Here is a 13,394-nt window from a genome sequence, read left to right as displayed (position 1 = left end):
TACTATGCAACGACTATTTTGCTGATTTTGAGGCCCTCTAGTATACAAGGGCAAAAAGGTAGGGGACAGGGAAGGAATCTCTGCGACTTGACTTGTTCGTGAAGCATGCTGATGTGATTTGTTCTGTGGGTTATCCAGCGATCTCAGAAACTAGAGGCTGTGAGCTTCCCTCAGACTTCCATCCACCGGTCACCACGACCCACCCCACCCCCCCAAGCTTACACAGCCCCAACCTCAGCTGGTCTTGTCTCCTGCAAGGATTGCTCCAAGGGGCCATCAGAACGTTCTCGTCTTTCCTCCTAGCATCCGCTTCTTTCTGCCCAGGACATGCTCCCCGCTGTAGCCATGAGGGCGGATTTTCAACTCCACATAAGGAATGGAGAATTCATGTCCTTTCCACGGCTCCCAGTTCACCCCCTACGTAAAAAAAGCCAACATCAAGAAGAGGCACTTGGGAAGAGGGGTAAGGTGGGTCCTGGTACAGGGACATCCTTCTTGAGCTGTGAAACCGCTTCCTCTGTGCTCAGGGGAGAGCAAAAGAGATGAGCAGCGCCTGGGGTGTGAGAAGGGCAGTGAGGGCAGGACCTGGGAACACGCGCCCTCTGCCGGGCAGCTGGGGTAGACAGGCTGAGGACTTGGAAGGACTTGGGGTGGGAGGATGGGGTTACGTAAGCCCAGGAGGTGGGCGAGGCGAGAGCAGCCTCAAAGGTAACACGGGGCCAACCTGGCCAGCAATGAGCACATTATCTCTGTCTCACTTTTCCTCCCCAAAAAATTGAAGGCAAAAATAAACATTAATTGGCCAATTGTGTAAAATCATTTTCAATTTAGATTGTTTAGATATTAGCTCCGGGGTAACAAACAGCCTGCTGCAAACTAAATTTCATTTTATGTCTTTTGACTGGTGAGCACAATAATTTTTAATTCACTTAATAACCTTGCAACCTGGCCAATAAAGAGCCCAAGTGACCAATTTTATGTATTTTAATTTGTGAGGTAAATAATAAACAAGAAGCTAAATGCCTTGCAGACTGTGAAAAGCACATTAACCAGACGAATGTCTTTTATTAGCAAATGCGGGGATGGTTTAGGGCATGCTGGCTGCTCATTTCAAATATTTGATATCTGATCACATGCTTCCCTGAATCAGGCCACCCACTGCCACCGTGATTCATGAACCCACCCTCCTTGGCTTCCCCAGGGGCAAATTTCTTCTTCCCTTTGAAAAATCAAATAAGGATTGGGATTCCCCACAGCCTGGTCAGGGCCAAAGAATCAAAATGTACCTGGGCCTTAGATGTGCTAATATTTACAGTAATGTCAGTATGAAGTGAGTTCTGGGGAGAGGTGGCTTCCTGAAGGCTAGGATCAGGACTTAGGGTGGGACTCCGAGAGTTTATGGAGGGTAGAGAATTATTGACGAGTAGGAACAAAGATGCAATTTTCAGGAAGCTGAGAGGAAGCAGGCAGCAGATGCCCTGTAGCTGGCAAAGAGTCAAGGTGTCATACACGGGTCGTGGAGGTCCGAGCAAGGGGAAGGACAGGAGCCCTCCTAGACTCTCAGACCTGTCACACACTCCTGAAGTGGAGAGGCTGGTCTAGCACAGTGCTCTAGGCAGACTTTGGATGGCTTTAGGTGAACTGGATCCAAGGATGGATCTGACCTAAGCCAGAAAAGACTGTGTTTTTCTAGTGATGAAAGGACTTGAGAGAAATAGCTCTGGTTTAACTAAGAGAAAAATTAGAAGGGATTGTGAAGTGTATGTTATAAACCAAATGTCTGTGTCTCCCCAAAATCCATATGTTGGAGCCTTAACCCCCAATGTGACAGTATTTAGAGGTGCAGTCTTTGGGAAGTAATTAGGTTTAGATGAGGTCATGAGGGTGAAGCTCTATAAGGTATGAATGTCCTTATAAAAAGAGGAAGAGACCAGAGCTCCTGTCTCTCTGCCATGTGGGGACATAGTGAGAAGGCAGCTGTCTGCAATTCAGGAAGAAGCCCTCACCACGAAGCAAGTCTGCCAGCACCTCGATCTCGGGCTTCCCAACCTCCAGAACTGTGAGAAATAAATGTCTGTTGTCTAATCTACCCCATCTATGCTATTCTATTACAGCAGCCCCAGCTGACTAAGACAGCGTCCATGTGGGAACTAAAGTGAGACCCACATCATCGTTCCATATACAGCAGGGGGCAGCCTGAGCTTTCCACTCACCTGCCACTAAGTAAGTGAATGCACAGCAGGCAGAGGCCACAGCTCATAGGCAGGAAGGGCCATGACCTCAAAGAAGTCATGACCTCAAAGAAGCTCTACTGCCCTGACTGGAAGCCTTGGAAGAAGAGGGGCCACCCTACTAGCCTGGAGGGCATCCCTGTGGGAGCCGAATGTGGGCAGAGCCTGGGACAGAAAAGATGTTCATCTGTCACCTACCTCGCTATGCTTGGTCTCCCCGTATCTGCCATTGGGGTTGGCCAAGTGGCAGTTCTTGTACCACCAGCCGCCATGATGCGTCAGGGCACAGTTGCTGAGGGCGATGTCATTGTCTCTGTCGAAAGTTGTAAACTTCCATCCGTTGTGGTAAGTAAGAGCATCCCCTGCAGGAGAGAAGAGACAGGAGGTGAGAGCCCAGGATTAGCCACAGAGATAATCATATTCTTGCCCGAAAGAGGACCTGGCAGGAAAATCTCCAGGCATGAAAATGCCAAGGATCCAGTCAGATGTCACAGGGAGTCACCACTCTCTCAAAATGGCCAAAATGAGGACATGGCACATATGAACAGGTCCTCTTTCCTGGCCTGTCACCCAGACTTCAGGCCCATTTCTCCAACGGCCTTCACAGCATTTTCACTTGGAAACTCCCCAGTCATGGCAAATACCCAAAACCAAATGTACTGACTTTCCCATGGCCCCTGACCAGCCGTCACACAAGACAGCCACTTTCCATCCTCCCCATCTCTGCCATGGCTCAACCCTTCCTCCCACCACCCAGACCTGAAGCCCCTGCCCCATGCTGGACAATCCCTCTGTGCCCCTTTCTCGAGCCCTGCCTCTGCAGAACACTCCCCCACGCCCCACCTCTCTGCCCCCAAGGCTGCTGCCTCGGCCTCTTCTTATCTCTGGGCCAGCAGCTTTCTCTCTGGCATCTTGTCTGCCAGCCCCTCTGAAGCTTAAACACCCATTTTCTTCACCTCAGGCCTAACGTCCTACTTCCTACCACTTGGAAGTGAATTACTCTTCCTTGCTTTGCAGGCCTGTGACTTGGCTGTTCCTATGACAATCTCACATCCCACTGTCCCCCCCAGGCAGCCTCCACTTGTGGAGTGGACAGGTCCACCTTCCATGGGGTTTCTCTCTGCCCTTCATTGGTCCAAATCCCAACCCTCCCTCAAAGCCCAGCTCAGCCCCCTCCTGAGCCTCCCAGACACCCTCCTCTCCACACACACGCACACACACACACACACACACACGCTTTCTCTCTCACACACGTGTGCACATGTATGCACGCACACGCATGCACACATGCACCTGAACTTCTGCAGCCATTCCAGGGATATATGTACAATTTAGCACTTCATCACACCCTGTCTGGAAATCTGCTTTAATTATTTTACTTGTATTTATCCTATTTGTCATCCTTTATAAGTTTACCTTCTTTTTCAGCTCATAAGAGGCAATAGGGCCCATATCAATCATAAGCTTCATCACATTCTGTTCCTGCAATAATGATTCTTACATTTACATCTAATCTCTGAATTTACAGATCATTTCCATGTACACATTCTCATCTGACTCTCACAGCAAGCTTGCAAGGTGGGCAGGACAGCTCATAGTCCCATGAGGAAACAAAGTCACAGAGGTGAGACTTTAGGGACTTGTCAAGGTCTACAAATGGCAGAGCTGGGACTCAAATTTTGGTCCTCAGATTCCAAGTCCAGGTGTCTTTCTGAGACACCAATCCACGCAAAGAAAGGCACACTGTCACTTTATCCACACGCATTTCCTCCTTCAGATTTCTGGCAGATAGTTAACAAGAGCTTGAAATTTCACCCAGTGTCTCCCTTAATAACATTATTTAAACGAGCACAGCTTACCTAACTGGCTAGAAAGTTCCCAGAGCTGTTTTCTAAGAATCTGGGCAGAGGCTTTCTTAAAAATGTGTTTGTGGTTATCTAACCTTGGGCACTGGGATAAAGAAAAGTGAAGCAGGTTTCAGCCCAACTGTGGGAGTTTTTTTCTGCAGATGGATTTTCTACCCTCTAGAAATTAAAGCCATCCTAACATTCAGAGTGGGGATAGTGACAGTAGTCATGAATCAGAAAAGAACTTTGCCCTGATCACCAGGCCCCAGCTAGGACAGTATCCTGATTTATTAAGCGTATCTCCTTAAGTAAGATAAAGTAGTTGAGCCAGTGGTGCTTAGACTCCTTCCCTCCTATTGGAGTTTCAGGAGGAAACACTGATGAGAGATAAAGACCCCAATTCTGGCATTATGGCTTTGGGTGGGAAGCTGTTTCTTCTTAGGTGGGGGTTGGAGGGGTTAGTGGCAGACCCATAAAATGTCTGAACCCAAGCTCTGGGTGGGAGCCACTGAGCTGGTCATGATCCATCTCATCAAAATGTCACTCTGAAACGCCTTTTCCTCCAGCACTTCACAGGACACAGAAGATGACCCTGGCAGCTGCATCATCTCAGACTAAAAGGAGCCATTAACATTGTATCTGCTGTTAAGTCACACACAGACACAGGACGGTGTGTCTGGACTTTGAATGTCTTTTGCCTTGGAATTAGGAGTGGGCGAGTAGAAGAGCGATTTGTGCTACTATTATAGCTTTCCCTTTTCTTCATGTACCCATTAATTTTTTCTCTTTTTCAAGCACCAGCATTTAAAAACAAGGAAGATATTTGGGGTAGAACAATTCTTCACCGTGGACAGTTGGCAAACCTTGCCCCAGCCCCCTATATTCAGGGAGAGCTCCCCAGCCACATTCCCCAGTGTCCTAGGGCCTGGCCCATCCCTGGTCGGGCACCACTGAGTCCCACGCATGTGGGACTTGAGATCAGCTATGAATGACTTGTCGGTGCATAAAAGTCATTCTGCACAATTCTGAATGTCTGTCTATGTTTTCATTATAATTGCTGAATAGATCAATAGCATCTTGAAGGTAGAGCTCATCAGATAGCCTCCCTGCCCCACTGTAAGGACCCAGAAGCAGAAACTAAATTTACACAGCATTACCTTGCTGGAGTTTCCTTCATGAAGGAATAATGGGCTTTCCAATATGACTTCAGTGAAAGTCAAAAGGTGAGGGCCCACCTGGACAGTTTCAGCAGGGAGCAAGTCTTAAACCACATGCTTCTGCCGGGGCTGTGCATCTGTCAACTCTAATCAGGCTAGCAAGGAGTTAGAAGCTGGGGAGAGTTGGCATGTGCACGGAGATATCAAAATGTTCACCTTCCATTTGAACGCTGTGTCCTCTAAATAGTGCCCCATCATTAAGGACATGAGTAGCCAGAAGCTTCCTAAATTTCAAACCCTCCTCATGGACCAATCAGCATTTACAAGGAAGCTAAAACTCCACTAACCCCACCACTGTAATTCGGAATTTAAAAGTGGGAATGATAGTGCACATGGGAAGACTAGATCGCTGCCTAAATGCTGTGTGCTCTGAAAATCTCCTATTGAAAAATACATCCTCCACTGACCGGCACTGTTGGCCTGAACAACCTTAGAACAGGAATTATCCCCTATTCACAGTTAAAATGCAAATAGAGTACCTGGGAGGAGAATCACATTAATTCATGAATATGTTCACTCCCTTTCGCTCACTTCCCCATTAACATCAGTTCATTTACTGGGTTATTTGAACATAGGCCTCAGAAAAGGTAAGTTTTAATGGTTGAGGAGAGAGGAACAGGCAGCCCCAGAGGACAGGCCTGAATGAGGTCCCCAACCAGGAGGCCAATGAGGACACCCAGTTTCAGGGAGACATGTGGGGCACAGGAGCCAAAGGGAAACACTCAGCTTCATGTCTTGTCCAGGGAGGGTCCCACAAATGGAGCCTATGAAGACTGGTGCTCTAGCCTGAGAAAGAAAGTCTGCAGCTAATCGAGCACCGTGGTCAAGAACAGAGAACGAGGTATTGGAAGCAAAAGGGATGACCACACAGGCTCCATGTGGACTGAGACCAGAGCAGGAGGAGGCCCACGCAGCCTACGGGAGAGTGGAACGTGCGTACCCTATTACAGCAAAGGGTTAGGAAATCCCGCAAAACGCTGTCAGGTAGTCTGATCTTATTCAGAGACTGGAGGAGGTGGTGGGGTGGGGAGAGGCAGGAAGTGTGCTTAGTCCTACAAAACAGCATCTATAAACTGTTTATGATTATTAAATTATTACGGCTATGTAAATCATTTGGTTATTACCCTCATAATCACATGAACGTCTATCTGTGTTTCCCAGTTGTATTTTAGCTGCCTTTTTCCTGTGCCTGACTTTTGTGTTTTATATTACACTTTTGCTGGACTTAGTACAGCCTGTTTCCAGGCTCTGGAGTCTCAGAATCCCTGAGGGAAGAAGTAACAGTATCCAAAGCAGGACAGGCTCTCCTAATGGCAATGCCTTTTTTATTTTTTTTTTAAATGATTGTTTTTTTCCAAAAACAATTCTTTGCACACTTTTTCCCATCCAACCCCTACCTGGAATCCTTGAACAGTTTTCCATGTGTGTAGCCCAAACTCCTCATACCCTGGTGGGTGCCTACCCCTCCACCTCTGTCTCCTCCCATGTCACCATGTCACCAAACTCACTCCTTCCTTGATCCCTATGGAACCTATTTGGGTCTCAGGAACTATTCTTCAAGATATTGAACATGCCTGAGATTATACAGAAAAGTCCTGTGAGCAATTTCATTGTTTAAACTCACCTACTCTGTGCCAGGCCCTGTGGGAGGCCCTGGGAAACAAGAGCAAATGCAAAACTCATGTGATTGTTTTCAGAATGAAATTATAAGATCTCAAAGAAACTCTGCATTAGCAGATGGCCACTTCAGATCATGGCCCCAGACACTCAGAGTTTCTGTTCATAGTCCTCTGCCATCCGGGGTTCTTGAGTGCAAAATTTAGAGAAGTCCTGGAAGGTTTCAAGAGTGCACCCCAATTTCCTAGCCTCTGCTCAGTCCTTGCTCTCCCCTGGAACCCCCAGGCCTGGGGAGCCCCTTCTTTTCCTCCCATCTAAGTTCTACCCTTCTTTCAGATCCAACTCCAGCCCCCGGTCCTACCAGAACCTTCTTCCTTCAGTCACTTTGTTCCTCAGTGTATCAACTCTCTCCACACTCCTGTAGCTCTTTATTTTCCTTACCACTTAGCTGACTCTGCAAAAGGTACCTTATATTCTTCCTTATCTATTTACATGTGACTCTAAAGAGAAAGACCATGTCCCATCCAGTAGGTCGATTTGGCTGGTAACGCATTCCTACATAGTTATATATAATGCAAAAGTGAAAAACAAACTTACTTGCTAGGGTTTAAAAACCATAAATATAGGAGTACTTCAAAAGTTTTACGGAAAAAATTCATATAAAGATAATACAAATATTCCCATGAACTTTTTGAAGACCCCTTGTGTAGGTTTTAAACTACTTGCATTAGAAAAATAACCACACCTCCCCTCTTCAGTAAAATACTTACTGGTTTAATCCCTGTATTTCAGTTATGTTGCTTAATTTCGTTCTTTCCTTCACAACTGAACATATCATCAACTGGCTTAAATCCCACGAGCAGCTGACGGAGACTGAAGACTCCCTGCCTTCAGCTGAAATGCCCATTTCTGTGTTGTTGTATTAAGCTAATGAGACCTATGCTTCTTACTGTTTGAATCAGCACTTTCGTTTTTTTTGTCTTTACTTGTAGCAAAGTGCCATAAAATGCTTAAATAACAACACACACACACACACACACACACACACACACACACACATGCTGCTGTGCACACAAAGTGGACAGCCACACCGCCGAGGCTGAATGAAAGGCTGGCCGGCACCAGGAAACTGCTCAGGATGTGGGCGCGTTGGCCCATGCACGACAGCCTGAGCTGGGGGAGTGCAAGAGGAGGGTTTATTGGGAGAGGGATGGGTGTACAGTGCACGAAAGTCCCAGTTTTATGAGGGTTGAGCGTTGCTTTAACTACTTTGTACACTCCAACCCCCTGGCCCCCACAGGGAGTAGGGCCTCGGTCATCCATAAGGACAATATTCCACCCCCAGATCCATGGCACCTGACAAACCAGTCCTTAGACAAGAGACAGCAAGAGACCCTCACAGCAAACAAACATTTTTTCTTACCTGCTGTGCCTCTGTATTTCCCAACAGTCAGCTTATACCGCTCCTTGCTGGAGGCCACTTGGAAGAAATCATATATGGCATAGGCGGATTCATTGGCAGTCTGTAAGTCCACTCTCACCTCATACCGGGTAGAAGTGCTGGTTGTGAGGTTGTGCAGCTTGTCAAGTCCTGAAAATAGGAATGGAACTCCAATAGCCAATCAAGAGAAGCATGTGAGCATTCACCACTTGCATCTGAGACTTTCAGGACCAGAAGTCACCTTAGCCTTCACCTGCTCTGCTAATAGGAGGCCTTCCCAACACCCTCTTTTGGGTGGTTCATTTTCTCATCCTATTATTTCTTTGGCACAGTCATGCTAGTTCGTATGGAAACTACGTCCCATGGAAGGAAGTAGTGAGGGGAGCAGAGTAATCATGAGCCAAATCTGCCTCCACTGGCTCCATGTCTCTACAACAGAAGCAGTTCTATGTATCACCCAAAGTAGAAGAGCAGATCAACCACTCACTCTAAGATCGCTGAAGAGACTTTGTACCAAGCAAACCACAAACATCATCTACTCTATTAGATGCTGAGTATCCAGATGATGATTTTTTTTAATTCTTCATTTGCAAATTTCACTCTCTGTGAATTATCTGCTCCAGAAGAGAGCAGAGGGAAATGGGGAGAAAACAATGTCCATAACGCATTACTAGCAGAATTTCAGGGACTACTAGAATGGCCTCCCAATAATAGCTCAGAACCCCAATCAGTCAACTATTTTTCTACTACTGTGGTTTCTAAGAAATTCAGACTCCAGGCAGATCACGTAGAGCTTAGATACAGCATAAACACCACCCGGGACAGTCCTACCTTTTTACAAGTCCAGAGCACACTAGAGCCTTCCCGTGAGCAGGGCCCTACCAACACCCTGCTGGCAGGTTCCCCAATGTCCCTGTCACTTGGACCTCTCCCTGAATGTGGTGGGATTCCTCCAGCTGCCCGACCAGCTGGTCAAGGGGGAAGTCACCCTTCTACAAACCAGCCCTCCGGGATTCTCAGAGATCATACCAAGCCAGAACTCCTTCATGGGGTCCCCAAAGCCTTCCACGTAGCTCCGCCAACGCTTGAAGAAATCCAGCTGCCCAGTGTTCCGCCTCTGGAAGACCTGAGAAGAGAGATGGACACTTCACGCTGACACACTGGACAGACATGACTGAGTGGAAGGGGAACAACATTTGTGTTTCCCAAGGTGGAGCTGGGAGCCAAGAGGGACTATGACCCTGCCCATACACAGATTTCCTCCAACTAGTACACCTTTCTTTCTTTTTTTTAGAAAGTATCTTTATATATGTATGTGTGTGTATATATATGTGTGTGTGTGTGTGTGTGTACTGATATACACATATATATATATATCAGTAGATTCACTATGTTGGTTCTACTATATTAATAAGCATTCTTTACATGTACAGCAATAGGCTATGTACAGAAAATGTGTCAAAAAAAAAAAGCACAGAAGGTACCTGTCCTCAAGAGATTCCAATTCTAGAGCAAGAGGAAACAGGGAACTGGTGATTCGGTTGCTAGTGGTGGGTTGTGTAGGGCAAAACACTCCAGACCTCTGCTGGCTCTGACCTGTAACATTCAACATCTATCCAACTAAATAAGAGCATGTTATATTCATATGTTGTCTTCTCCTCCCTTAAAATAGGTTGAAAGTAAGAATTATTTTTTAATTCACTTCATTCCTAACAGCAATACTTACAGAAAAAAAAGGTCGTCCAACAAATATTTGCCAAGCATCTACTATGTACTGGGCACTGTGCAAGATGATGTGCAAAGTGAATAAACCAGAAATGGTCCCTGCCCTCATGGAGCTAACAGTCCAGCAAATAAAATAGCCATGAATTAAACAAGCAAGCAAATAAACATGCAATTAAAACTGTGATAAGGGCTGCGTAGGAAAGATGCAATGGAACCACAAGAGCATAAAGCAGAAGGACCTGACCATGGAGCCAGGAAAGCTCCCCTCAGGAAGAGTGGTCAGGCAAGAGGAATGGAGGGATGTTGGGGCTGCAGGAGGCTGATTAGGAAGGGACAGGAAGGAAGGCTGGAAAGATGGGCACAGGTCTGTCCTGGTAAGGCTTTTACAGGTATTGTTGAAGATGCTGGCCCATTGAACGACCAGTGAAAATTATTCAGGGGTTTTAAGCAGGAAATGAGATATTCTTATTCAGATCTTGATCAGATCCCTCTAACTGCAGTAAGAGAATGGACTGGCCAGGCACAAGAGTGGAAGTGAGATGACCAGTAGGAGACCACTACAGAGCACAGGTGAAAGGAGCTTGGACTAGGGGCTGCCCTGAGGATAACAGAAGTGGAGGGAAGGTAAATTGACAGATGTGGTGATAGACAGAATGTGACACTGAAACAGGAGGAAGTCAAGAGTGATTCTTATGGTTTTGGCCTGAGAACTGGATGCCTGTTCACTCAGCTATTCTCTCAGATGGGTGATTCTGAGAGAGACGGAGTTTTGTGAGTGCATCATGAGCTCATTTGGGGACATGGTAAGTGTGAGTTACTCTCTGAGGTATCCTGGTGAATGAAGAGGCCACACAAGCGGCTAAACATAAGAGCTAGAGTTCTAAAGAGAGGTCTATGCTAGACGTGATAAGGTGGGAGTGTGTCTGAGACAGTGCAAGGAGCTCACCAAGCCCCGTCTCACTTCCCTCTTCCTGGAAGCACAGGAAGACTTCCTTTCCAGCTTCTCTTGCAGTTAAGTAGGAGCCATTTGACTAGGTCTAGACAAGAGTCTGTAAGCGGGAGCACAGGAGAGTGGTGGGTTCTCCATGCTCTCACTTCCGTTGCCATATGCACGGTGCCATGGCGAAGGCCACACGTTAAACTGGCAGAGCCACAGGTGGAAAGAGCCTGAATCCCTGAGTCACCATGCATAAGTGGTTGTAGGACCTACAGAAGACATTGCACATGTGAGAACAAAACTTTGTGTGTTAAATCATTGGAATCTGGGGTTGGTTTATAACTGCAGTGTAGCTCATTCTGTCCTAACTAATAAGGGGAACCTTGGGAACACAGAGGGTAAAATGAAGTCACAGGAAAGAAAATGGAAACTGAAAAGATACAGCGGTCTTGAATCAAGCCTTGAGAACCCCCAGTATATAATGGCCACATCGAGAAGGATGAGTTCTTAAGGAGAGAGAAGGAGCAAGTAAAGAAGGAAAACTAGAAAAATGTGGAATTACAAAAGCCATAGAGAAAGGTGCAGTCGGGAGTGTCAAATACTGATGAGAAGTCGAGGAACATGAGGCCAAAACCGTCCCTGGAATTTAGTGACATGGAAATCACCGGTGACTTTAGCAAGGGCTCATTAGTGAGAGAAAAGGACAGAGCCAAACTTGAGCAGGCTGAAGAGTGAGTGAGAAACAAGGAAATGAAGAGAGAGTTGGGCACTACCAAGAGTGTGGGCTGCCTTCTTTGCAAAAATCCCCGTATTTGGAGAAGGAAGGCAGTTCCAGTCAGAGTAAATTAGATTCTTTTATATGAAGCAAACTTGAAAAGCACCTAAAAGCTAAACATACTTGTGTGCACGATTGGAATTGATAATACATATAATTCCACATGACCTTGACAGCCAAGCTCAAGCCATTCTAACTAACCTCAGAAATGATTGCCACATACCAAAGCCAGGGACTGCATCTTTCTCTCCACCTATTTCTCTTTGTATTCATTCAAATGCAAAAGTCCCTACACAAAATCTAATCTCCTTGCTCTTTTCTACCAGGCTTCACAGCTTGTGCTTTGAAGTAAAACAAATTGTCTTGGATTTGGTAAGGTAAACGTCCTAAATATTTGTGCATCCTTTACATTTTTCCCTGGGAAGAGACAAGAAGGGAAGAGAGAGCAGGTCGTGCTGCAACACTGCAGAAAGCTCCACATGGGACCTCACACTTAACTCCTGCTGAAGTGCCAGTCCATGTTTGCTGGCCCAGGAGGAGCTGAACTAAGGCACCAAAGGGTGGAGGAAAGCTCCATACTCTCGAGTCTGACCACAGGCACTTGCTGGCAGCAGTTTGGTGAGTCAGTTGTTCTTATTCCTGAGCCTCAGCCATTGTTGTAAACAGGGACCGCAGTGTGGAGGAGGAGTCTACCTCACAGAGGTGCTGAGAGGACTAAACGAGATGGTCCATGTAAAAGCGTTCTACAAACGGGAAAGAGCTACTGAACAGAGTTTAGGAATGACCATGGCAAACAATTATACATTCTTGCAATTAACAGTTTTGTTCTCTCTCCCCTTTTCTCAAGTGTCTGTCTTTTAAAGATGCCCCATTCCTTTCCTGGCTGTCTTTGTTTTTCTTCATTCATTTATTCACTACTATTTAATCATACTGAGCATCTGTTAAGTGCTGGCTCTGGGGCAAGTATTTATGATGCCATTTTAAAGATGTTAAAGTCCAGAAAAGCAAGTAGCTGAAGTCATGCAGTTAATTACTTAGTAACTTATCTAAGGATAAAACACAAATTTTCTTATCTTTCATTCAGAAAGTTTGAAAATGCCAGCTCTACTGAGTCTATTTCCCAAATGGCATTTCTTAAGTCTCTAAGGACTGATTAATTCAGCAAGGTGCCTGGTGCAACCTTTTCTGTGGGACTCTTCCTATACAATGGACAGTGGAATCCTAGGATGGACCTGGCACCCATGTTTGGTTCCATGTCCATTACGTCAAATCCTACTACAACGTCAGGTTCAAATTCAATCCTGCCCTCCTAGTACAGACACATTACAAAGGCATTTGGTCTCTATCTCCAGGCAGTGAACATAGTGCCCAAGCTTGATAGAAACTTTTCAGCTACGTTTTTTCTTTTTAATAATGCTACACCTTGGCCATAGAAGCTTCCAAAAATAATTCTGGTGATAACAGACACATTACAAAGGCATTTGGTCTCTATCTCCAGGCAGTGAACATAGTGCCCAAGCTTGATAGAAACTTTTCAGCTACTTTTTTTCTTTTTAATAATGCTACACCTTGGCCATAGAAGCTTCCAAAAATAATTCTGGTGA

The 13,394-nt window shown here is 46.0% G+C and overlaps 1 protein-coding gene across 1 annotated transcript in view; it reads right to left on the bottom strand.

Annotated features, from left to right (window-relative positions):
- Positions 1-276: 276 nt before the first annotated feature.
- The window catches only part of TNN (tenascin N), a 54,773-nt gene continuing 41,655 nt past the window's right edge, over positions 277-13,394 (bottom strand). The window contains exons 15-18 of the mRNA XM_008591190.1: positions 9,383-9,479; positions 8,336-8,503; positions 2,430-2,593; positions 277-417 (exon numbers count right to left, since the gene is read on the bottom strand). Of these exons, the coding sequence (XP_008589412.1) occupies positions 277-417; positions 2,430-2,593; positions 8,336-8,503; positions 9,383-9,479 (570 nt within the window). The remainder of the gene's footprint in view (positions 418-2,429; positions 2,594-8,335; positions 8,504-9,382; positions 9,480-13,394) is intronic.

The sequence above is a fragment of the Galeopterus variegatus genome, unplaced genomic scaffold (genome assembly GCF_000696425.1).
Source record: "Galeopterus variegatus unplaced genomic scaffold, G_variegatus-3.0.2 Scaffold145, whole genome shotgun sequence".
Classification (NCBI taxonomy): Eukaryota; Metazoa; Chordata; class Mammalia; order Dermoptera; family Cynocephalidae; genus Galeopterus; species Galeopterus variegatus.
The sequence above is the reverse complement of the archived record's forward strand: the minus strand, read 5'-3'. Positions and strand labels throughout refer to the sequence as shown.